We start from the raw sequence: 25,449 nt of genomic DNA, 5'->3' as shown, positions 1-25,449 counted from the left end.
GATTACAGATAGCCTGCCAGAATGATTTCTTCAAAGCCCAGACTTGTCGTACCCTATGGCCTCAAGACTCTACTCGAGGGACTTAGCAGAGCCATTCTCAAAACCAACCCACCAAACATCACCCAGTTTGCTGCAGTTTATTTTAAAGAACTTATTTTGTACAGAGAAGGTTTGTTACTGCTTTAAATTATATCATTGGTTGCTTTGAAAAAGGGTTTTAAATCGAAAACTGTCAGAGATTTGATTTCCTTTGTTTATTCCTTCAGGGAACACTCCCATGGATGTAAAAGAACTGGTTAAGCAGTTTCACCAGATTAAAGGTAAATCACCAGCGATCGTTCTAAGAATGCCCTGGGGGGACAGCATCGCACCACTAGTAGCATCTCACCAGTCAGGCGCTGTGCCCACAAACATTTTCTGTACAAACAACCGCTCAGATGCCTTCTTACTAAATCGGCTCTTTTTAAAATCTGGAATCTGAGATTTCAGAGCATTCTAGTTTTTTCTCCTAAAAAATAAACAAAGCACATCCTTTATAAAGCATCTTGCATAATGGAATGTACGTTGAGACTTAAATCAGTGTACGTACAAATTGTGGCTTAAACTCTTTATAGTATTTCCTGTCTTTAATACTAGATTGATAGGACTCGTCATTTTGATGTATTATAATTTCCTTAACAGTAATTAAAGATTTCCTAACATTTATGCTGACTTTTATCCATTTAGCAAGACAAATATGTATGCAAATTCACTTTCTTCTAAGCCTTCCCGTCTTGAAATTCTCTGGATGGTATACCCATCTCTATAGAGAGGCGTTGATTTGACACAAACATAAATTAAGGATTAATCCCAGTAAATAAGTTTGATTCATGAAAGCGTATTTGATATTACTGAAATAAAAGTGAAAAAGTTCTTAGAAAGTAGACGCCAAACATACGATCAGTGTAGCAGAGATTGTCATCCTGACTGACCCAACATCCCCCGCTGTCTGGAACTCCGGACTCTGAGCATGACGGCCTCAGGAGGCAGTCACGGGTGATTCTGCCTCTGCCCTTTAGACCAGGAGCTGTGTTGGGAGGTTGTGCATGTATTGGAGAATGCAGGTGTTTGACTGCTTCAGAATGCTTGAGATGCTAGCATGTTTGAGCATGGTGATAAAAAAAGAAAATAGCCCGGCGTGGGTCAGCCACACCCTAGTCCTCAAAATAATTCCCTTGCTTCCCAACACTTTAAAGAGGTACTAGGCAGCAGATTTCCCCAATACAATGTGTCACTTGAACTCTTGGCTGCCGCTTACAGCTTTCTTTCCTCTTTGACTGTCAACTATTTAAGGGAACCTTTTTTCTGCTGAGTGCTATTTGGGTATTTAGAACATCATTGGTGGGCCCTATATAATAATCACTGTAAAAATTAGCCTACTATATGTATTAAAACAGTTAATGAATTCACCCCTAAAAAATTATCAACGAGTCTTATTGTGCACAGTAGCTAGCTGGTTGTCTATGAGGTTGCTTGGTGTATCTAAGTTAATGTCTTTGAATTTCAGAGCTCAAAGTTAACAAACTGAGTTACTAGAGCAGCCATACTTTCGATAGAGGCAAGGCGTTGGAGATGCTGCTGGTTTTTCTCTCCAGTAACTGAAAATACCAATATGATGGCAATAAACTCAAAACAGACAAAACAACACCCCCACAGCATCGAGTCAATTCCAACTCCTGGCAACCCTATTGGTCAGGCCAGAACTGCCCTTATGAGTGTCTGAGACTGTAACTCTATTGGAGTAGAAAGCTTTGTCATTCTCCCAAGAAGTGGCTGGTGGTCTAGAACTAATGACCTTACAGTTAGCAGTCCAATGTGTAATCCACCAGGCTATCAAGTTTCCTAAAATAGTTTTCAGAGAATGCTGAAAAGAGGCAGAAACAGATTGCCTGGTGAAAGTTCTTTAGGCAGTGGAATAGTATCATTACTTGAAAATGAAGCAATGACTACTTGGAAATTCAGAGTTCAGTGTCAGTGTCTAATTTCACCATTGTTCTATATCTTTAGCCCATTAACTTAGATCCTGTCTTAGAGACTGCATGAGTACCTACATCCAGGAAATCAGCACTCTAGTCCCAAAACAGGACTACCTGGGGATGTACAGACACATAGGCACCACACGGTTCTCACGGGGTAGAGCATTTCCTCCCCCGAGTGATAGCCTCCTATTTTCTAACTGGTTTAATTCCCCAAGTACTGTTCCTGTGGGAGCGCAGCGTAAATCTGACCCCATGGTGGTTTAGTTCTCCACAGTGAAGATGTGAGCATAACAGATAAGCTCTTCTCCTTCCTTCAGAGAGCACTTCTTTTAGACGGGTTCCACTGTTCAGTGTGGATCATAGCACCCGTCATACCTGACATGCTCTCTCTGTGGGACCCAGGGATTGGAGACTCTTTCAGGCTTTAGGTGTCAGATACGGCCAAAGTCAAGTGACCGGGTTATCAGATATGAGAGCATGCAAGACGTTGACATGGGGATATTTCATTCTACAAAAGTATTCTCAAACATTTACCACCAAGCTGCCTATGTGCATGGGAAACATAACCTATATCTGGAGAGAAATAGATCTCCTTGACTGCATCTTGAGGAATTTGTATCTGCACACACCATTTGTTTTCTTTGAACACTTCATTCTGGGCTTTCTCTTGCACAATGCCCCATTTAGGGTAGGCTTCACCCGAGGGCTGGCAGTTTATCTATTAATGGCTTGACGGTTCCATGCAGTCGGGGCAGAAGAAGGAGAAGAGCACAGGAGAACTAGCTGTCATCTTCTCTGCGCTCCTCTCTTGCCCATGTCCAGAGCCCAGGACCCTGAGGCTGGCCCCCGACTGGCAGCGGCCCGCACGGTGGGTGCCTGCAGCTGCCCCAGCAGCCCACACTCTGAAACTCCGTCTTGTTCTCTTCCCTTCATTTTCTGGCAATTTGAATAAATGAAAACAGCCGTGTTTTTCAGTCTTCATTGGAGAATTTCTTCATTAGCTCCAATGAGCCTTTCGCCAATTGAAGTTTAGAAACTCTGGTGACGTTTCAAAGTAAAAGAGTCACCCGGTTCTTCCGCTCTACCTCTTGGAGAGAGGGAGGGAGAGAGCAGATTAGTATTTTTGAGTACCTGTTTTGTCCTAGACACTTTAATACATTTTATCCATTAATTCAGCAAACCCTACGTAACGTCAGAAATAGCACTCCAGTTTTACCGAAGATGAATCTGCCTCCGTGGGCACCGCAGAAGGCAGCACTGCCCAGCCCGCGCCATCCTCACAATCGTTCCGACGCTTGAACCCATTGCTGAAGCCGCGGTGTCATCCATCTCACCAAGGGCCTTTCCCTCTTTCGCCGCCCCTCTACTTTAGCAAGCATGAGGTCCTGACACAGGGACTAGCCTCTCCTGACAACATGTCCAAAGTATGCAAGACAAAGTCTTGGCATCCTTGCCTCTAAGCAACACTCAGACCCTACTTCCTCCAGGACAGATTGGTTTGTCCTTTAAGCAGTCCATGGTACTTTGAATATTCTTCTCCAGCACCACAATCTAAATGCACCGATTCCTCTTTGGTCTCCCTTATTCAGTGTCTAACTTGCATATGCATGTGAGGCAATGGAAGATGGCTTGGGTCAGGTGCACTTTAGTTCTCAAAAACTAACCCCCTTGCTTTTCAATACTCCAAAGAGGTTTTGTGCAGCAGATTTTCCTAATGCAGTTGATCTCTTGACTGCTGCATCCATAAGCATTAATTATGGATCCAAGCAAGAAGAAATCCTTGACAACTTCAGACTTTCCTCCACCTATCATGTTGTTCCCTATTGGTCCAGTTGTGACTGGGAGCGATAAAGCAATTTGCCAAGGTTGCAATATCTAGTAATTGGCAGAATTAGGATCTGGACTTGAATCTTCTTAGTTCCCTGGCTCTTCCCCACTATTGAATAAGCAACATATTCTAGTATCCTGGAAAAACCTTACACAAGGAGTCAGTCTCAGCTCAGAATGACCCCGTGGGACAGGCTAGAACCACCCCTGGGGTTTTGAGGATATCAATATTTACGGGGGCAGAACCCACATCTGTCTCGCATGAACCAACATTTATTACATACTTAATTGAATGAAATAATTTATCAAAATCATGACTTAGAAAGAATTGGGGAGTTGTTTCTGGTAGGCCTGAGATAATAACTGCCGGCTCCCTATGGCCTGGGTGTGTTATATAAAAGGTCAAGATGATTTGGGGGAATCAATGAGGTGACCCAGGACTCAGGGTGGGAAAAGAAGTAACTCAAAGCCTCCAGCAGAGGTCTGAGTACATATGTTCAAACCGGGAATGAAATTTTTTTTAATTTTTAAACTTTTTTTTTTTTAGCTTGCAAACAGATTTTTATAATAGCTGTCAATAAGGCTTAAACCTGTAAATACTGAACAGGCAAAAGTTGTGAGATAGATACGAGGGGGCTTCAAAAAGTTTGTGGGAAACTTCCATTCTTTTCAGATCTGTTAGAGTCATCACTGGGGCTTTTTCTTGCTTCTGGTTCCTTGGTTGGTCTGCTTTTGCACCTGCATGACCAGGTCCAGGGCCTTCTTGAAAGCTTGCAGGTAATTGAGAAGCAGGTCTACAGCGGGTTCTGCTTTGTTCTCAGTTTTCTCCAGGTTGTAGTCTGGCTGCTTGGCCATGTCGGGAGAGCTTGTCAGGTTGGCCCTTCCTGTGAGCGGAAGACGGTCTAGGAGTTTCCGGGAAGAGGCACCGCTGGGCGTGCCCACTACACAGTGCTCAGGCTGCAGGCGCTTCTCTGGCACCACGCCCCCGGCATAGCAAGTAGGAACCACGGTATGACCCCATTTTTTAAACGTTTTATTAGGGGTTCATACAACTCTTATCACAATCCATACATACATCAATTGTGTAAAGCACATCTGTGCATTCATTGCCCTCATCATTTTCAAAGCATTTGCTCTCCACTTAAGCCCTTGGCATCAGGTCCTCTTTTTTTCCCCGTCCCTCCCCGCTCCTCTCTCCCTCAGGAGCCCTTGATAATATATAAATTATTATTTTGTCATATCTTGTCCTGTCCGATGTCTCCCTTCACCCACTTTTCTGTTGTCCTTCCCCCAGAGAGGAGGTCACATGTAGATCCTTGTAATAGGTTCCCTCTTTCCAACCCACTCTCCCTCTACCCTCCCAGTATAGCCACTCACACCCCTAGTCCTGAAGGTATCATCCGCCCTGGGGGAATGAAATTTAAAATAGCATCCAGCTTCATATATTGACTCACCTAACCACCCACTGCCATCCAATTGATTCTGACTCATAGAGACCTTTAGCATAAAGTAGAGCTGCCTGTTTAGGCTTCTGAGACTTTAATTCTTTACAAGATCAGACAGCCTCATCCTTCTCGTGAAGAGCGACTGGTGGATTTGAACTACTGAACTTGTGTTAGCAGCTCAGTGTGTACTGGGGCTCCTTTGATAAAGAGGGCAAAACTATGAAGGGAATCTGCTAGTCCATGAGTGAGGTTAGCAAATAGGTCTCACCTTTCCACAAAGAGGAAACACCTGCATAGTAAATATAACAAGGTTGAAGGTGAGCACCCAGAGCCCAGGAAATCTTACTTATCAGAGATAACTGAGAGCCAGCAGCGGGGAACAACTTGAAGACCAGTGCTGGAGCTTACACTGGCATCCCGAGTACGTCTTTAGGAGGGAGAGAATCATTTATGAAGGCAAGTTACCCCCCCCCCAAATACTATGTCATTATAAAAAAAGACAAGCTTGGAAAGAATAGACAGTTTGAATGGATAATACCAAGAATATCCCCTTGAGATGAGCATATTGCAAGATGAGATCAGTTAGAGAAAGTAAAGTTACATTTTGGGCAGTCTAAGTCATAGTACTTAATTTTCAATCCCTCTTAACAGCGGTTCTCAACCTTCCTAATGCCACGACCCTTTAATACAGTTCCCATGTGGTGATTTCTCAACCATAAATTCTTTTCTTGCTACTTCATAACTGTAATTTTGCTACTGTTATGGATCGGGTGACCCCTGTGAAGGGTCGTTTGACCCCCAAAGGGGTCACGACCCACAGGTTGAGAACCGCTGCTCTGTAAGCACATGCATGCAAAGCTTTCAGGGATGTGAGTCTGAGCTACCTCTGCAATAATTTCTCCTCCCTCCTCCTCATGTGCCAGACGACTGAGCATCTCTGGGAGAGATGGAGTAATGACAAGTCACTTGGTTTTGGCTTCTGTTGCCTCTCCTCCTCCTCTTTCCAATGTCCAACTCCTGCTTATCTTTAAAGTGCAATGATTATTTTTTACATTTTTATTATGAATTGAGTGAAGGTTTACAGAGCACATTGTTTTCCATTCAACAATTCATGCACATTTTGCTTCATGTTATTGATTGCAAGCCCCACGCTGTGAGCTCATTCATTCCGCTCCTACTCGGGTTCCTGTTGCCTCTTCCTTTGCTAACTCTTGGCCATCTGGACTTTGCTCTCGGATGAACGTTGACAGCTTGATAGGAGTGGCCGGTTCTTCTAGGGGTTAGCTCTCTGTTTTCATCGTTCCCTTGTAGACCTGTCTAGTGTTCGGCTGAAAGTTGAGCTCCCGGCTTCAGTTTCGGGCCTGCAGTGTGACTAAGGACCATAGTCTTGGAGGCTCCATCAGTCTCTATCCAGGAAGCCTGGGGGCTTTTGGTTTTGTTTTGTTGTGTGATGTTGAGTTTTCCCCTACTCTATCCAGGATCTTCTAGTGGCCATGTCAGACTTCTGGTCTCAGGCTGAGGTGGTGAGGGCAGAGAGGTTCACATGGTCCACTTTAAGTCACTCTTCTTTGCTCTGAATGGGGAGAGACCAATAGTTGTACCTTAAGTGGCCGCTTAAAAGCTCTTAAGCTCCAGTGACTCGTCACCCAAGTTGGTTGTAGAACATTTTCTATGCATACTGTATTGTGCCAGTGGAACTGGAGAGCCTGGCGCCGAGGCCCCGTCCCAGGGATTCACTCCCCCAGAGTGTGTGGTTAGTGCTAAGAAGTTGTCATGACTTGGCTCCTTCTATGATCTACTAGATTGATGGCTGCATTTACAGCACATGTGAATACACATAGAGATATCGCTCCTGTCAAACCTATATACTCTTGCATTTGTCCTCACCAGTACAAATTGTTTGCCTTCCTCCCTATACCTGTTCAGCTGTGTGTCTAGGTATCCACTTGTCGACCATTGGTAATACTGTTGTTGGAGCGTGTGCGTGCATGCCAGTATTTACCTCGTTGCCTTTAGTTCTTGCACTCCTCTCAGTGTTTTCCTCGACCTCTGTCGTTTGTAGCTGATCTCCCCCTTCTTGCATATCCTCTTCCCCTAGCACTTAAGTTAATGTGTTTGCCCTGTGCTTAGTGACTCGCGCTTTCTTCCCCTCCCCACCCCCCTAACCATTAGAAAATGGTTTTGATTGAGAAAGCCTTTGCTTGGCATCCTAATCGTGGTCTCATACAATATTTGTGCTCTTGTGACTTAATTTCACTCAGCACAAAACCCTCGGGTTCATCTATGTTCTGTGATGTCTGGAGATTCATTGTTATTCTTTACGGCTATTCCATTGTGTCTGTGTACCACAGGGTCTTTATCCGATCACCCATTGATGGGCATTCAGATTGTTGCTGTCTGTTTGCTCTCGTGCATAGTGCTGTGATGTCCATGGCTGGGCGCATATCTAGTCATGGTAGGGCTCTCACTTCTCTAGGATGTATGCAACCCCATCCGCAGTGTTCCAGTGAGGATTCCGATCTCTACACGTCACCAGCATTTGTTGTTTACTGCCCTGTTTTAGTTAAAGATGCACTCTCTTTCCTGTTTAATGCATTTTGACACTTTGTCAAAGATCAGCTGTCCATAAGTGGATAGATATGCTTCTGGGTTCGTAATTCTGTTCCATTAGTCTATATGGGTGTCATTGAACAGGTACTAAGCTATATTGACTACCATGGCTATCTAGTAGATTTTGAGATCAGTTTGAAACTGTACCTTATTTTTCATTCTTGGTGTTTTGCTTATCCAGGGTCCACAAAGTGATTAGTTTTTCCAGCTCTTTAAAGAGTGATATCTGGATTGGAATTTCACTGTATTTTCAGATCATGTTGCATAATGTTGGCATTTTCACAATATTATTAAGTTTCTCTATCCATGAGAAAAGTATATTTCATTTATATAGGTCTCTTGATTTCTTTTTAAACAACAACAGAACTATAAAACACTGCTTTTTATCTTTTATAGTATTTTGTTTAAAAAGGCTGTTGTTTTTTTTTTATCTCTGGTTATATTTATTGCTAAGTATTTAATCTTTTGGATGGCTGTTGTAAATGGTATTGTTGTTCCGATTTCATTTCCAGAGTTCCTTTTGTTAGTATAAAGCATAGGTTCCTAAACTAATTTGACCTACTGCCTACTTTTCAAGGGGAAAAAAAAAATCTACTCTGGGCCTCCTGGTAATTAAAAATGTTTGTAGTATAGCCTTTAATCTAGGATAAAGTGTAAAAATCTGCTGTTGCAACCCTCTGCATCACTCAGGTGCCCCCCCCAACCTCCAAAAGGATGGTAATGCCTACCTTAGGGAAACACTGGTGTAAAGGAGCCCCACTGATTGTGTATGTGGACCGTGCACCCTGCCACCTTGCTGACTCTTTCAATTAGTTCTAGTAATTTTCTGACGGAGTCTATGGGATTTCACTTGTATGGAGTCATACCATCTACAAATAGAGTTTTACTTTTTCTTTGTCAATTTGGATGCTTTTTATTTCCATTTCTAGTCATACTGCTCTGGTTAGGACTTCCAAGACAATCCCGAATAGGAAATGTTAAAAGACCGACTTATTTTGTTCCCATTTAAAAGAGGAATGTTGTCAGTCTCTCTTCTTCTAGACTAATTAATGTTGCCCATTGGCAACATAAACACAATTGCATAGACACAACGGAAGGAGTACTACACAACCTCAAAAAATAACAGTGAATCTTCAAAGTGCAACATAATATAGATGAACCTGGAGGGCCTTGGGCTGAGTGAACAATTCTGTACATCTTTGTATAGGAGCGGACAGCTTCAACTCTTTCCTGTGGAGTACCTGAGACTAACAGTCAAAAGACTGTGCTGGGAAATCCCACTTCTATTCCTATTTTCTTAAATGTTTTTTTAATCAGGAATGGATGTCGTATTTTGACAAATACCTTTTTCTGTGTCAGTGAATATGAGCGTGTGGTTCTTTTCCTTTGTCTTATTTATCTAGTAGATGATGTGGATTTTTTTAAAATGGTGAATCATCTTTACATGCCTTTAATTTACTTCTTCTTTGCCAATTTGGATGCCTTTTGAATCCTTCCTGGTCATGATATGTTATTTTTTTGAAAGGTTGTTGGATTATGTTTTCTAGGATTCTTGTTAAGAATTTTTGTATGTATGTTCATGAGGGATATTGACCCATACTTTTCTCTTCATTGGTTTCGTTGTCTGGTTTTGGTATTGGGGTTAATGGAGGCATTCCCTCTTTTTCTATATTATGGAATAGTTTGAGTAGAATGGTGTCAATGCTCCTTTGAATGCTTGTTAAAATTCTCTAGTGAACCCATCTGGGCCATGGTATGTTAAAAATGCTTTTTAAAAATAACATGTTCAGTTTCTCTTTGTGTTGTTGGTCTGTTCAAATTTTTTACCTCAGTCTGGGTTAGTTTAGGTGAATGCTGTGTTTCTAGAAATTTGTCCACTCTGGATTTGAAAATTGTTTTGAGTACAGTTCTTCCTAGTGTTTTACTATTGCCCTTTTTATTCCCGTAGGTTCTGTTGTAATGGGTTCTGTTACCCACTTATTTCTTATTTATGTTATTTGCATCTTTTCCTTTGTTAAATTTGCTGGTCATTGTTCAATATAATTAATCCTTTTAAAGAACCAACTCCTAGTTTTGTTACTCTCTCTCTTGCATTTCTGTTTGGGTTCTACTCTAGTCGATTGTCTCTGTTCTGCTGACTGCACGTTTTGTTACTCTCTCTCTTGCATTTCTGTTTGGGTTCTACTCTAGTCGATTGTCTCTGTTCTGCTGACTGCACGCTTACTTTGCTGCTGATTTGCTAATTGTTGAAGATGTTGACTTGGGTTCTTTTAATTACTTTAAAAATGTTTTTATTACTACTAATTACCCTCTGGACACTGCTTTTGCTATACCCTAAAGAATTTGGTACGCTGTTTGATTCAAGGAAACATTGAGCTTCTTGACTACGTATATTCTTGCTTTTCAGACTACTAGAAATATTTCCTCCCTAATTAATGTTTGACAGCTTATCTTGTTCTTGTTTTTATTCTGTTTCTCCTTCGTTAGGATTTAGGATCAGATCTAAAGTATTCCTCTTGGTGAATCCTACATAATTCTTAGGTTTTCTGTGTTTTTTAAAATAAATTTTTTTAATTGTAAATTGTGGGGGGTGGTTAGATTTCAGACCATCAACCCTTTATTGAACGGTTCAAATCATTCCTAAACTCACTCCCCCACATGATATATTTCGGATTCTTCCTTTAAAAATTAGTTGTCAGATATTTTTCTTAAATAACACTAATCTTGTCTTCCATTGATTCTTTATCATTTCTGTGTAATATCTATTTCTGAAATCAAGTAGTAACCTTATGGAATTCTGTAAGCGGTTTTGTATGGTTTCTAATTTTCCATGTATTTTGTCAGTGTGTTCTTAAAGTGTTTTACTGAATTTCCCTACATTTTGTATGTGTTTTTTAAATTTTTGTCTTTGTTTTCATCAACTCTTTCAATACATTGATGGTATTAAAATACCCTTTTAATATCCTCACCAGGAAGTTTCAATGCCACTTCTTTCATAGAAGAATGCTGGTATATCTTGGGGATTGCAATCAATGTATGAATTGTTGAATGGAAACCAATTTACTCTGTAAAGTTTTAAATCATAAAAAAAGTTTTAAAAAATGTTTCCTAGTGTAGTATTTTGGTCACTTGTTGTGATCTCTTGTCTTTGAGATATCGTGGTAGTGTTGTGTTTGTATTTAATTGGTGATTTCATGTTGATGTATTTTGCTCAGGTTTTTTGTTCTGTTTGCTTTGATGCATTTGAGCAAGTAGGGTAGCTAGTAGCTTGGTAGTCCTAAAGTTCTTACCATCGGTCTTCTGTTTTCTGTTTCTATGGAGAAGTTGAGGGCATGATGGGCTGGTGTTGGTCACTGTCACTGATGAGGTGGTGCAAGCTTGGGTGTCTACCCTTCCCCGGTCAATGGTGCCACATGAGGTTTGGTTGTAGTTGGGCAATGTGGGCATGACCAGCCACCAGTTGAGCTGACAATCAGGTTGCTTCCCTGATCAGAATGCTGTTGCCAAAATTCAAAATGGCTGTGCTATGTCAGCCAGTTGGCAATTCAGCATTCTCTGTCTCTTTGTTCACTGCTTTTGTTCATTTCTCTCTTTTCATTGATATTCAGTTCACTCTTTATTTTTTCCTTCAAAGTGCAGGGCTCCAGGATTATCATCTGTATCGATTTCATTTAGTCTCTCATGTTTCTGTTATATAGGGCATGAGTAGTTTGTCTGCCATCTTTCTGGAAGGCCCGCAGTGTAGTTATTTCATTTAATACATATTTAAATTCTTATCAGTTGCTAGACAGTATCTTAGACAAAATTCAATAGAAGGAGACTTATTTTCGGCCATGATGGAGCCAACATAACCAGTCAATAGCTGGAAAAATGATAAGAAAAAAATCCCAGTTCCTGAATTAATAGAAAATTTTCACAGAAAGTAAGCCCCGATTTTAGCCTGGTGGCGTCTTTCAAATCTTGGTACATAGAAACAGTACAGGTAAGGAGTGGCAGTCTCACTGAGAAGAGAAACAGAGTTTGGGGCTGCCAATGTGGCTAGGACTTAAGGGTCACAGTACCAGAAAGGAGGCAGGGAACCCCCAAACCTAAACCCATTGCTGCTAAATTACATCTACTCATGCTAGTTGACCCTGTCAGTCAGAGCAGAACTGCCCATTGGGTATCCAAGGCTTGTAAATCTTTAAGAAATGACTGCTTCTACATATTCCATGGGGATAGTGGATTTGAACCACCAATCTTTGGGATAGTTGTCCAGTGCTTTCTCTACTGTGCTACTGGGGCTTCTGTATACAGAGAGGACCCTCCAAAAGTCTGCATAGACATTGTCTTTGGATCTTTGACTTCTAAGCTGCTAGTTTGGGGCAAGGCTCCATGTGGGTTAGCAGAGAGGAGCTAAGTCCTTCTTGAGGACAGAGAATGGAGAAGAGATTTGAGAAAGGAGTCTTCGGAGTTCAGGCCTAGACAGAATAAAGAAGCTTTTATGAAGTCCTGGGTATTTAGGTGGAGAAAGATAACACCTTAGAAATTATAGCAACATGATAGGAGTAAGAACAATGAAGAAAAATATCCATTAAAACTAAGTCTCAAGAGGACCAGAGAGATGTACTATTACTAGAACAAAATTAACAGCATTTAGAAGAAACCACATAATCAGAGCCTGGCCAATGTGTCATCAGTTTCAAGCACACAACTACAAACTATTAGACAGTCAAAGAAGCAGAGAGAAGTAACTAAGAATGGAAACACTTGTTATAATCAGTCCCAAAGAGGGAGGAGTCCGATATTTGAATTATTAGAATATCGCACAGGACTGAGAAACAGCTATGATTAATTTGTTTTACAAAGTGGAGAAAACTGGTACAAAGATGGAGAATCTCACTAGTTAGAAGTTAACAACAAGTGGTTATTATATAATTGCCACATGAAAACTAATGGGATGGTTTTACTAATAGGAATCTTAGAAGCCAAAGGACAATTGACTGGCATCTTTAGAATGCTGAAATTGAAACTTGCCAACCTGCAGCACAAATATTTCCAGTTGCTATTTGAGTCCATTTAGACTCGTGGCAACGTCAAGTGAGCACAGTAGCACTTCACTCCAAAGGCTTTTCAAGGCCTTACCTTTCAGAAGTGGAATGCCAGGCCTTACTTCCGAGGTCCTCCTGGGTGGGTTTGAGCTGACAGCGTTTCAGCTAGTCGTCCACTGAATATCATTATTTTTAAAAGAAAAACTAAGAAATTATCACGTAAACCAAAGCTGAGAGAATCCAGTGCCACCAAACCTGCTCCACAAGAAATATTTCTAAAAGAAATTTAAAATCCAGCAAGGGAAACAAAGGAATGTCTAAATCTGATAAGACACAGCACAAAAAATTACGTTCTATTCAGTGGTAAATATCGAATGCTTTCCCTGGCTTCCCTTGAGTTTGCGACCAGGACAACGATGTCGACTATCACACACAAATCAAGGAAGAAACAAAGCCAATTAAACTGATGCACAGATCCTCTTCATCACCACCAGCCCTATACCCTTCAGTTGTGCCACCAGAACTCACTGCCATCCAGTCAGTCCTGACGCCTAGTGGTCCCACAGGACAGAGGAAGACTGCGCCGCTGTGGCTCCGTGATGGAGGAAGAAAGCCTCAGATGGGCGAATATATGGCAGTGGGTTTTCATCAGATCCACTGGGGGCACTCTGTAGGTGAAGAGCAGGGAAGGAGCGGGTGCTTAGGGGTTGTAGTCTTTGAGCAGATGAGATGGGTTGACTTAGTGGCTGCAACAATGGACCCAAGCATAAGAGCAATTGTGAGGATGGCACAGGACCAGGCAGGGTTCCTTCTATTGTCACTAACAGTTGGGACCAACTCGATGGCACCTACCAACAGTGAAATCCCATCTGTCATCTGTATGCTTAACAAGTCATCTTAGAAGGTGGACTAGAGGAAGGCGACTGCATCAGCTTGTCTGGGGGACGGCTCCGCAACCACCTGCTAAAGGCAAATGGCTCCGCCTTACTTGCTGCAAGTCAAGAGGAATTAAAGCTACTAATGGGGAAGACCAAAGTTTTATGATGAACACAACATAGAACACAAATCCTCACAACCGGACCAATATACAATATAGTGATAAACTGAGAAAGATTTATTTGATGTCAAGGATTTCATTTTACTTAGATCCACAATCGGAGTTCATGAAGTAGCAGTCAAAAAAATTAAACAACATACTTCATTGGGCACCTTTGTTACAAATAACCTTTAAAAATGTCATGTTAAAGACTAAAATGTCCTGACCCAAGCCACATTTTTTTCTTCATGTGTGTTTTTTATAAATCATTTTATTGAGGGCTCATACAACTCTTATCAGAATCCATCCATCCATCCATTGTGTCAAGCACATTTGTACATTTGTTGCCATCATCATTTTCAAAACATTTTAGTTCTACTTGAGCCTTTGGTATCAGCTCCTTATTTTTCCCCTCCTTCCTTGACCCTCCTTCCATCACGAACCCTTGATAATTTATAAAGTTTTTTCATGTCTTATACTGACCAATATCTCCTTTCACCCACTTTTCTGTTTCCCATCCCCTTGGGAGGGAGGGAGTTGTAGGTTGATTATTGTGATCAGTTCCCCCTCCCCTGCTTTCCCTTCCCCTCCTGGTATCACCCCTCTCGATATCAGTCCTGAGGGGTTTATCTGTCCTGGGTTCCCTGTGTTGCGAGCTCTTATCTGTACCCATGGACATGCTCTGGTCTAGCTGGATTTATAAGGTAGAATTGGGGTCATGATAGTGGGAAGGAGGAAGCATTAAAGAACTAGAGGAAAGTTGTATGTTTTATCAGTGCTACACTGCACACTGACGGGATCATCTCTTTCTTTTGACCCTTCTATAAGGGGTGTCCAATTGTTTACAGACGGGCTTTGGGTCTCCACTCTGCACTCCCCCTCATTCACATTGATAAGATTTTTTATTCTGGATCTTTGATGCCTGATACCTGATCCCATCAACACCTCATGATCACATAGGCTGGTGTGTTTTTTTCCATGTAGACTTTGTTGCTTCTCAGCTAGATGGATTCTTGTTTATCTGCAAGCTTTTAAGACCCCAGACACTCTATCTTTTGAAAGCCAACCACCATCAGCTTTCTTTACCACATTTGCTTATGCATCCATTTTGTCTTCAGCGATTGTGTTGGGAAGGTCAACATCATAGAATGCCGGGTTATTAGAATAAAGTGCTCTTGCATTGAGGTAGTACTTGAGTAGAGGCCCAATGTCTGTCTGCTACCTTAATACTTAACATATAAATAAATGTACCTAGATCTATTTCCCTATCATTATACATAAATATATTTACATATGTACATGCCTGTATTTAGACCTCTAAATGCTTGTTTGCCTCCTAGTTCTTTCCTCTATTTCCTTTTACTTTCCACCTTGTCCCACTATCATGTTTGGCCTTCATTTGGGTTTTGGTAATTCCTTTTGGTTACATTGCCCATGATCAAGCCCTACCAGGCATTCTGAATCCTCCTTGCCATCGATTTTAGATCACTTGTTGTTCCCTTGTCCCTGGGTTTATAAACACCCACTTCCTTTATCCCATGCCCCTCCTAGAACGTTCGGTCCCATTGTTTTCTCCTTTGGATTGTTTATTCTGCCTATCTTATCTAGATAGACATGCAGAGACAATAGTAAGCACAAAAACAAGACAGAGCAGAACAAAGCAAAAAAGAAAACAACAACAAAAGACAAGACCTTGAAATTGTTCAGTGTTTGTTGACCTTTAGGAGTGTTTTCTGGTCGAGTCTGATGGGGTGCAACACCTTGGTCCCACAGTCTATTTTTGGTATTCCCTGGGGACTTCATTGCTTTCCTTCCCTTGCTTTTCTGTTGCATGCCCTTAGTGTTCCGCCCCAGGGTGCAAGCCACATTTTCAATTGCTTCATGTACATGTGAAAAGTAGCCAATAACCAAGAAGATCAGAGAAGAATGGATGCATTTGTATCTTAGTGTTGGTGGGTAATATTGAGTTTTGCATGGACTCTCAAAAGAACCATCAGTGGCTGCAAGCATGGGCTCCAGCAGAACAGTGGTGAGGGTGGCGCAGGACGAGGTGGTGTTTTGTTCTGTTGTACAGAGGGCCACTATGGGCAGGAACCTAAGAACAGTGGGATTCCTGAAGACTGAACAAATCTGCTTTGGAAGAAGTAGATCCAGAACGTCCCAGAGACATTGTCTCCCTTACTTTGGGCCCATTCTCAGGAAGGACCAATCCCTAGGGAACATGGTGCTTGGTAAGGTCGAGGGTCAAGGAAAAAGGAGAAACTGTCAAGCAGATGGATTGGCATAGTGGTTGCAAAAATTCAGCATAACAATGATTGTGAGGATGGCGTGGGACTGGCTAGCGTTTCATTCTGTTTTACACAGTCACGATGTTAGTCATGCATGTGATAGTCCGGGTAGACTAGAGAAACAAATCCAGAGAGAGTCACATGTGTATAATACAGAGCTTTATATACAAGAGCATTTGAATATTGAGAAAACATCCCAGCCCAGCCCAGATCAAGTCCATAAGTCACCCATATGTCCACTACCAATCTATAAATTCCTCTTCAGACTCCTGGAGCACATGCAGTGATGCTGAATGCAGAATGATCACAGGCCAGTGGGTGGAAAGTCTTGTGGATCTAGTGGTGGTAGAGGCATCTCAGTCCTGGCAGGGGTCTCCACGTGGCCTCTCCGTGTCAGGGCACTAGCGTAGCTCCATGTGTCTTGTCAACTTCAAAGTCTCCCAGGGAGTGAGCAGAGAAAGAGAGTCTCCGGCCTCCAAGGAGGAATACAGGAATTCCCAGAATCCTCAGAAGAAGTCCATGCCAACACAGAGGCCTGATTGACAGGTCTGATTGACAGGCTAGACTCCCACCCTTCACTCTTAATCCTCTCAAATTGACAACCACAATGCACATATTTGATAACATTCTCTCTTGTATCCTAAATCAAGCTGTGTGGGGTTATGGGTCTTAAATTTTTTTAAAAAATCTGCAGAGCCTGCAATTAAAGTTTCATTTGGTATCAACTTATTTTTCAATTTTGAAACAGATCTATTTAAAAGAGTTTTTATGTTTGTATTATGTTTTTAAATATCTCCTGCACTATACGACTCAGTTTATGAAGTAGTCAATTTAAATGTTACCAAGGCTGAATCAAAGATATTTGAAGTTTTATCACTTTAAATTTGATAAAACATTTTCAAAAGTTGTCAGCATCTCTTTTTAAACCAAGTATTGCTTTTTCTGCTCCTACTTATATGTTCCTTATAACTGGTAGAATGCCTTGAACTGCTTGATTTCATTTCTGTATATAATAATTCCAAGAGGTTTGCAGCAGGGTCCGCATTTTACAGATGACGGTCAGACTAGTGGATTTGGCCAAGGTGATGCAGCTCAAAGCAGAGCTGGATTTGAAACTCAGGTCTTTTCTCACAATTTTTCATCTTCTGAAAACAAAACCCCGAGTTTTCGGATTGATTGCTAATCACAGTTACGTAGTGTTCGAGCTTCCACAGTAGTTTCCTAGAGCACTGGTGGTGGTGCATTGGCTGTGTTATGCAAGGCCAGCAGTTCAAAACCACCAGCTGCTCCTCCGGAGACAAGATGGGGCTTGCTGCTCCCGCAAACAGTTACAGTCTCTGACACTCAGAGGGCAGTCGTACCCTGTTCTGTAGGACAGTTATAGTCTCACACACTCAGAGGGGGTGTCGTACCCTGTTCTGAACCTGGGGATCATGACCCCTTTGGGGGTAGAATGACCCTTTCACAGGGGTTACCTGATCCACAACAGTTGTAAAATTAAAGTTAGGAAGTAGCAATGAAAATAATGTTATGGTTGGGGTGTCACCACCACATGATCTCTATTAAAGGGTTGAGACATGAGGATGGTTGAGAACCCTTGGCCCAGAGGGTTCAGTAGGCTAGTATTTGCACAACAGTTGACCAGGTCTTCTGTGCCCACCGAGTCATGGGTGGGTTCCAACTGCCCCGCTGTAGCTTAGCAGCCCAGTGCTTCCACATTGTCAGCAGGGCTCCTCCTTCCCCTGCTACCACTAACCAGGGAGTTGTGCCCTTTGCTTCGGGTTCCTCGTGGGGAATGAAACTACTTGGTTTCCTTGTGGATGCAGCTGTGTGATTGGCTGATTTTTGTTTTTCCAACATCTTACGTATAACTTCTTTAAATCAAACTCTCCCTTCTTCTTCCATAGCTGTGGGTATTTATTAGCACCACTATTATGCATTCATACTTTTTACTTATAATATTCATGGATCTGTTTCGTGCCTCCTATTGAACTGTACATTTAATGAGTCCATGTCTTCAGAACCTGTGTGTTCTCAGCAGTGCCCAGCACGCTGACTCACACGTAACACCTGTACTCACTCACATGCACTGGATGCGTGGAAGGCTCCTGTGAGCAAGCTGTTGGGGAAGTTCCTGAGGAGAAGTGAATGGTTAGGAAACTTAAGAGTATTGTAAACCAGTGGTTTTAAAGTGGGCAACACTACCCCTGCGGGGGTGGGGGTGGGGATGGACAGGGGCTGAGAAACAGCTTCTCTTTATCCTGGATTTGGGGCTATACCAAAGTGTTTAATTGCCAGGAGGATATCAAGCAATGTTAATTTTTTTCTGGAAAGGGAGCAGTAGGCTGTTTGGGAACCTGTGCTATAAGCAGAGACAGGTCAGAGTAGCAGTGGCCTTGCGTTTACTTAACAATCTTATCCACACAAGAGCATGTGGTGATATAAGCCATCCAGAATTAGGTGCTGCATTTGGATTTAAAAGAATTCAGTGCTGTCTTAGTGACAGAACTGTAGGACACTCTCCACGTCACATTTTAATTGGACACAGATTCCTCTGTAGCAAATTCTATTTTCCTAAAGATTTCACGATGATATTCAAGAAGTGCTTCGCTAACAGGAAGTCCCAGCAAGTGCAGTGGGGAAAGCTTGCAAGGCACAATGACCGAGGAGATGCGATAGATATGTGGCCATCATCAGATTATTGAAGCCAGAGATGGTGTTCCAACTCTAGGCCGGCTTGACCTTTTACGCTAAGGAGGAACCTGTGAATCCCGAGGTTTCCTTCTGTCCTGGTTGTGGGTCAGGACAACTTTGCTTCCATCATCGCAGACATGCCAGGCATTAGGACTTTTAGGCCAGCATAGATGAGGGCCCACATAGAGGAATTACGGTAAGTTCATGTAAAATTTCCCTTTTTGAAATGATTGACCTCGCCCCTATTGGCCCCACATTCTTCATCCATCCCCGTCATTTGCCGCCTGTGCAGATCTCAGATCACTGAAAGGCTTTAGGGCTTTTCCTGCACAGACGGCAGGTCGAATAATAACAGTACTCACTGTTCGGACTTACCTACAAGTTTATCGTGAGACGCCCCGAGGAAGTGACCTCGTTGGTAACCCTGGGCCTGTCGCCACAGACCACCCTCTGTAGGAACTGCCTGACCCCGAGCAGCCCCTTCATAATGTAGGAAGGCCTGCTTGATGAGCCCGTTCTTTCTCTACCAGCTGAAGGTCAGATAATTTCTTGCCCAGGTTTAAGAATGCTCTTTCCCCACTTCTCCCCGTTTTGTATGATGGTTTTGGCCAAAAGCTTGGCTCACGGGGGCTTCCAGCATTCTTATTTCTAGGCACTGAATTGTGGTCTTCCTCTCATGGTGAATAGGGATCTGGTGGGACTTAAGTCACGTTTCTAAAGGAACCAACAGAGGAAGCACCTTTTGAGTGGATACGAGCAGGGAGCTTTCCTTACCCCCACAGAGTCCCAGGTTCCAGGCTCTCTTGTATGTCTGTGTATGGACGTTTGACTGCCCACCTCCCATTCCTGTCTTTAAAATGCTGTCCTGGGGGAATACGTGCTGATCAATCAATTTGGCTGGTCGTTTCAGTTGAGAAGTGGTCAGAAGGAATGGTAGCAGAGAAGAAACAAGAAGTTGTGAAAGAACCAGAAAGACCAACTTCAATTTCTCCCGAACCTGTCATTACACGGATGGAAAAATCTACCGACACCCAGGAGGATAATATAAGTGGACCACTATTCAGCAGCAAAACCACCCAGTTTCCATCAGTGCATGCTACACTCCTGAAGTCGGTGGATGTCTCTGAAGTCGGTTCTGATGCATCTACCAAACCACCCACCCCTAAGGCCGCCACCCCGCCCCAGTCACCAGCATCAGAAGCTGTCTCGCAAGAGTTTGCCTATGTCCCAGCTGACCCCGCCCAGTTTGCTGCCCAGATGTTAGGTAACATTCCGTCTGTTCATTCTGAGCAATCTGACGTTCTCATGGTGGATGTGGCCACAAGTATACCTGTTTTTTCTGAGGAGGTGCTGAGAGTAGAGGCTTCTGAAGACCATGTGGTGCCTTGTCCCGTTGCGTATTCTGGAGAGGTGGCAGAGATACAGGTTGTGAGCCAAACATCTGTCCATGTAGATAAAAGGCCTAGCCCCAAAGACCACCAGCCCGAACCACCAACCGAGGCTTCCTCAACCCCCTTGCAGGATGAACAAGAACCTCCTGCTAATGATCAAGCTCCTGAGGTCCCTTTTCAGGCTGATATTGAGGTTACATCAACCCTTCACATAGCGTCTCTCTATAATGATGTGCCTGTGACTGAAGGAGTGGCTTATGTCGAGCAAATGCCAGAACAAATTGTTATCCCTTTCACTGACCAAGTGGCTCACCTTAAAGAACACGAGCAGTCACCACCAGCTACTCCACCTGTAGCATCCAAGAGAGCCTCGGGCATGTCTGCCAAAGCCGTAGAGGCTGAGCAACACCCTGTAGAGGTGGAGGACAAACAGCGCAGGTCCTCAGTACACGTGGAGGCAGAAGGAACCATTCTGCTCTCTGACTCCTCTTTGAAAGAGCTGCAAGAGGTGGCAGCCCAGACTCGGCACAGAGAGGGCTCTGTCCAGTCACAGGGCTCTCAGAAATCCCTCATCCTTGAGATGAAGGTCAATGCCGTAATCCCCAACAGTACTGGGCAGGATGAGATCTGGGAAAACACTGCTTCCCTGGAGATGGAGGTCAATCCCTTGCCCTCTGAGAGACCTGCCAATGACGTGCCCTCAGGCACCTCTGTTAGATCATCTAGTGGCCCCCCTCATCCTGCTCCTGAAGGTCTTACAGAACCAGACACCGAAGCAGAAGGGGACGCAGCACCCGAACAAGGTTTGCTGGAGCCAGGTAAGAACATCAGATGCGTACCCCGTTGCACCTTGCATTTCAGGTGGCCTCTCCATTCCAGGGAACCACAGAGGTAGACTTCTGCAAGTGGGGGCCAAAGGCTTCTCCCTCACTCGTGTCCAGAGCGCCACGCCGACTTAAATGCTTTGCTGTTGGAGATTTTACTCTCGTAAGATGAGTGGTTTCAAAGCGACATCTCTAAAGCGGGCGCTGTGGTTCATGTTGTAGAGGGCAACCAGCGCCTGGAGTCAGCACCCAGAGAAACCATATTTGGCGCTCACATTAGGGGTTGTTGGCTTGGAGCGGTTCACTTGTGAATGTAAAATCAAACTACAGCAATGCGTTTACGTAGCTTGTGGCATTTCACCCCCCTCCCCCGCTCTAAGGAGAGGAGGAGGAGGGTGAAAGAAACGGTGGTGTGGTTGACTGCTTTCGCACCTAGGCTGGGGAGCTCTGCAAGCAGGTGTGGGAGCTGGGTCAGCACAGAGATTCTGCCTGGGACCTACCTTCCGCCGCTGAGGGAGCAGCAACCTCATAGCTGGATGGAGACTGGAACGGTCAGGTGGAACTCGTGTCACACAGGGGACCGGGGAGGTGGGTGAGCAGCAGAGCGGATGGCCAGGCACTTGAGCCAGGGTGGATACAGGTCAGCTGATTGGCTTCCTTTGGTCCCCTGCTGCGTGTCCAAGCCAAGCTGCTGACCAGCCATCACTGCCCCCTGTGGGACAGACATGAGTTGACCTCCCTCTCCATCTAACTATGACCTTTGGCTGCCTAGCCCTCTGGCCCCACCAGGTGCCCGCAGGGCCTTTCTCTGGCTGGGGAAGGTGGGCCTGCCTGGGCTGGGCCAGCCTCCCGCTCCTCCTGCAGACTCTCAACGTTGACTGGCCAAAGAGCCAGAGGATGAGGAAGCACGAGCAAAGCAGGTGTTTCAAAAACACGAAATTCTGTCTGGCGGTGTGATGGGGATCCTGGACAGCTGAAAAAGGCCGAGGGCAGAGTTGGGGTGTGGCCTGTGGGACTGACATGGTACTTATGGCGTGAGCAGCAATTCCATCCCAAGTCCCTGTTTCCAAGTGTTGAGCCTGAGCTCCGAGAGATCACCGAATCACAGCTGCCGCCGTCGCTCCCTTGGAAAAACTAGACTTGGCTTGTGCAGTTTTTTAAATAATCTTGCAGAAAGATCAATTGAAAATATCTGAAGCTATTGAAACTAGGTCTCTTAATCATGTGTATAGTGTCATTTTCTTTTCCGGGAAAACCAACTGACCAACCGAAAGCGCAAGCACACATGCAAAAAGGCCCTGTGCTCCAAGGTGGCATCGACACGGCTCCATGAAAGGGGACTTTTCTCCTACGTCCCGTCGTCTGGGACCAGTTCTCCAAGACAGTACTGTCTTCTTTAGGCAAGGCACACTTGACATCGCAGCTTCCTGGGGCGAGTGGACGGACGGCTTGCTGAGCACGCGGCAGTCCCGCAGGGCCACCCAGCCTTCTACTGCCCCCAGGACTGTGATCTCAAAGCCTGCCCATCATATGGGGTACTCTCCGGGGTTCTGAGTCCTAGATTTGGTGATATTTAATGGGCAATCCTGGCACCCGTGGAGGGCCAGAGATGATTATGTGCACCAAAGCTAACGTTTGCCAGTAAAAGAAAAAAATCACTATGCAGATGCATTAACCACCCCTGTGCCCCCTTTTTTCAATAGCTTGACATATTCTCAGATGATTTTTTTGTGGTTGGTGCAGTGCCTGTGTCACGCTCTAAGGACCTCGCCGAAGCCAGGTCTAGGAGGGTGCCCGGAAACAGGAGCTTCGAGTGAGATTGCTTCTTCTGCCACAACTGTAGTGTCCCTGCCACTTGCTACCACAACAACACTGTCCTCGGTTTTCAACTGTAGAGAATCTCCTTGCTTTCTGTCACATGACCAAACACAATTTACGTAGCCCTCTCTATAGCATGCTTTATGGCACATATGACTACAGATGTTTGTTTATATGTATTTTTTTTAAAAAGATTTATAAAGACATTTTTGTGCATAGCGCCTGATACAGAGACCAAACCTTTAATGCCTGCAAATTTTTTTTTTTATAGCCATAGCAGCAAGCGAAGCAGGACAACCACCACCATATTCTAACATGTGGACCCTTTATTGTCTAACTGATATGAATCAACAAAGCCGCCCATCGCCACCACCTGCACCTGGGCCTTTCCCCCAAGCAGCCCTCTATTTACCTAATCCTAAGGATCCACAGTTTCTGCAGCATCCACCGAAAGTCACTTCTCCGGCTTATGTGATGATGGACGACACCAAGAAGAGCAGTGCCCCGCCTTTTATCTTAGTCGGCTCCAATGTGCAGGAAGCACAGGATTGGAAGCCTGTTCCTGGACATGCCGTTGTTCCCCAGGCAGATGCCTTGAAGAGATATGCTGCAGTCCAAGTGCCCATTGCTGTTCCCGCAGAGCAGAAATTCCAGAAACATAGCCCCAACCCCCAGAATGTTAATTTGCCTACGAGTGGACAAGATGTCCCCCGACCACAAAGCCCAGTATATCTTTCTGTTGCTTTCCCAGTAGAAGATGTAGCTAAAAAGAGCTCAGGATCTGGTGACAAACGTACTCCCTGTGGAAGTTACGGTATTGCTGGTGAAATTACCGTGACTACCGCCCAAGTGCGCAGAGCAGAGACATAAAGCCGGTAGGTAGATGGAGAGATTGAAAAGAAACAACATTAAGTCAAACTGCTATAGGAAGAGGCACTGAGCTGGGGTATCGTCTACTGGGACGTGGCCATTGTCTTTCCGGCTGCTCCACCACCCATGCCTGATAACGCAGCAGCTGCACCCACCCCAAGATTCAGTGCCTAATCGGGGAACCGGCCAGCCAGTCAACTCAGCCACCTTCGAATACTTGCTCTCTTGTCTAGCTCAGTGGCAGCGGCTGAATGGGGGTGGGACATACGGCAGGATTCTATTCTGATCGTCTAATTGGCACGATTAAAGAGTGGAGAGAAATACTGGTGGGTCATGAAGTGGGAGCAGTGGGGGGAGTAAGGGTCCCGGATTATATGCAGAGCACTTGCACCATGAAAGGCTGTAAAGGCCCAGACAGGTTGGGGAGACAAAAAGAGGGGTGCCAAATGGAATGAACTGTGGAAAGGCCGTTTATCACCCAGCCAGTACTTAATACCAAGTACAAGGCTTAGCCTGCCCATCCTGCCCATCTGCCCCTACCTGTGGCTAGCAGGAGGGAGCAACACATGGAATCGACACTCTCATGGGGAGAGAGACACAAAATAATTACAGAAAGCAAAGGAGGAAAACGTTACCATGTGCCTGGGTGGTGCAGGCATGCTCTCAGTGAGGCGGCCACACTGCTGCCGGAGCCCTGTGGAGATTGGAGAGGTGGGACGTATGTAGCCCGGAGAGGATGAGAGATGGGGTTGGACAGGTTAGAGGGACAAGGGGAGAGATTTGGACTGAAATGCCACGGGAATCCAGCGTCAATGTTTTCAGAATAATACAATCACATTCGCTGATTAGAAGTCCCACATGAGCACAGAAAGCAGGGAGACGAGGTTAGGTGCATATACTACAAATGCACATCCACACCAAGGAGTCCAGGGGCTTGGAAGAATCCGCTGTACTTCCAGGTGCTGAACTTCCCAGAGAGACAAAAGCCAAATTCCCTTCCTGAGTGCAAGTCCTCCAGTTGCTAGATGTGAGACAGCCAACGCTGTTACCAAAATGTCTTAGGGCTGAGTGCACCTGGGCCACCTCCATGGAGTGAAGCTCAGCTAATGAAGCAGGTTCGCGGAGGGCGTAGTGACAGCTCTTGATGTTGGGTTCTGGGCAGCCGCCTTTTCACCTGTGCCATATTTTGACTACATTTCAACAATTGAATGTTTACATTATTCCAAACAGATGCCGAAAATGCCAACTGAGTCGACATTCCAGGAGGAGTCTCCAGCCAAGCATAATATTTCAATAAATTCATGCAAGCATAAACCTGGTTATTCTTATTTTTCCTGTGATTTAGAACAGCGGTACTCAACCCATTAGTTTCACAGGGGTCACCTGATTCATAACAGTAGCAAAATGACAGTTATGAAGTAGCAACGAAAACAATGTTATGGTGGGGGGTCACCACCACACGAGGGACTGTATGAAAGGGTCGTGGTATTAGGAAGGTTGAGAATCACTGATTTATAAGATAACCCAACAGAAAGGTCTGAACTCTTTGCAGATGTGCCAAGCAATGGCACTTTCAGACTCATGTACACGGTGTTGTG

General features: G+C 44.3%; 1 protein-coding gene across 1 annotated transcript; it reads left to right on the top strand.

The window, feature by feature from the left end:
* On the top strand, nucleotides 1–25,160 carry CABYR (calcium binding tyrosine phosphorylation regulated). Its single transcript, XM_075533004.1, has 5 exons — nucleotides 1–169; nucleotides 267–320; nucleotides 19,859–21,157; nucleotides 23,253–23,856; nucleotides 25,082–25,160. Exons 1-4 carry the CDS (start codon nucleotides 22–24, stop codon nucleotides 23,849–23,851), a joined length of 2,100 nt encoding a protein of 699 aa, XP_075389119.1. The 5' UTR covers nucleotides 1–21; the 3' UTR covers nucleotides 23,852–23,856; nucleotides 25,082–25,160.
* Nucleotides 25,161–25,449: the final 289 nt, after the last annotated feature.

The sequence above is a fragment of the Tenrec ecaudatus genome, chromosome 15 (genome assembly GCF_050624435.1).
Source record: "Tenrec ecaudatus isolate mTenEca1 chromosome 15, mTenEca1.hap1, whole genome shotgun sequence".
In the NCBI taxonomy this organism is placed as follows: domain Eukaryota; kingdom Metazoa; phylum Chordata; class Mammalia; order Afrosoricida; family Tenrecidae; genus Tenrec; species Tenrec ecaudatus.
This window is presented reverse-complemented; position numbering and strand designations above follow the sequence as displayed.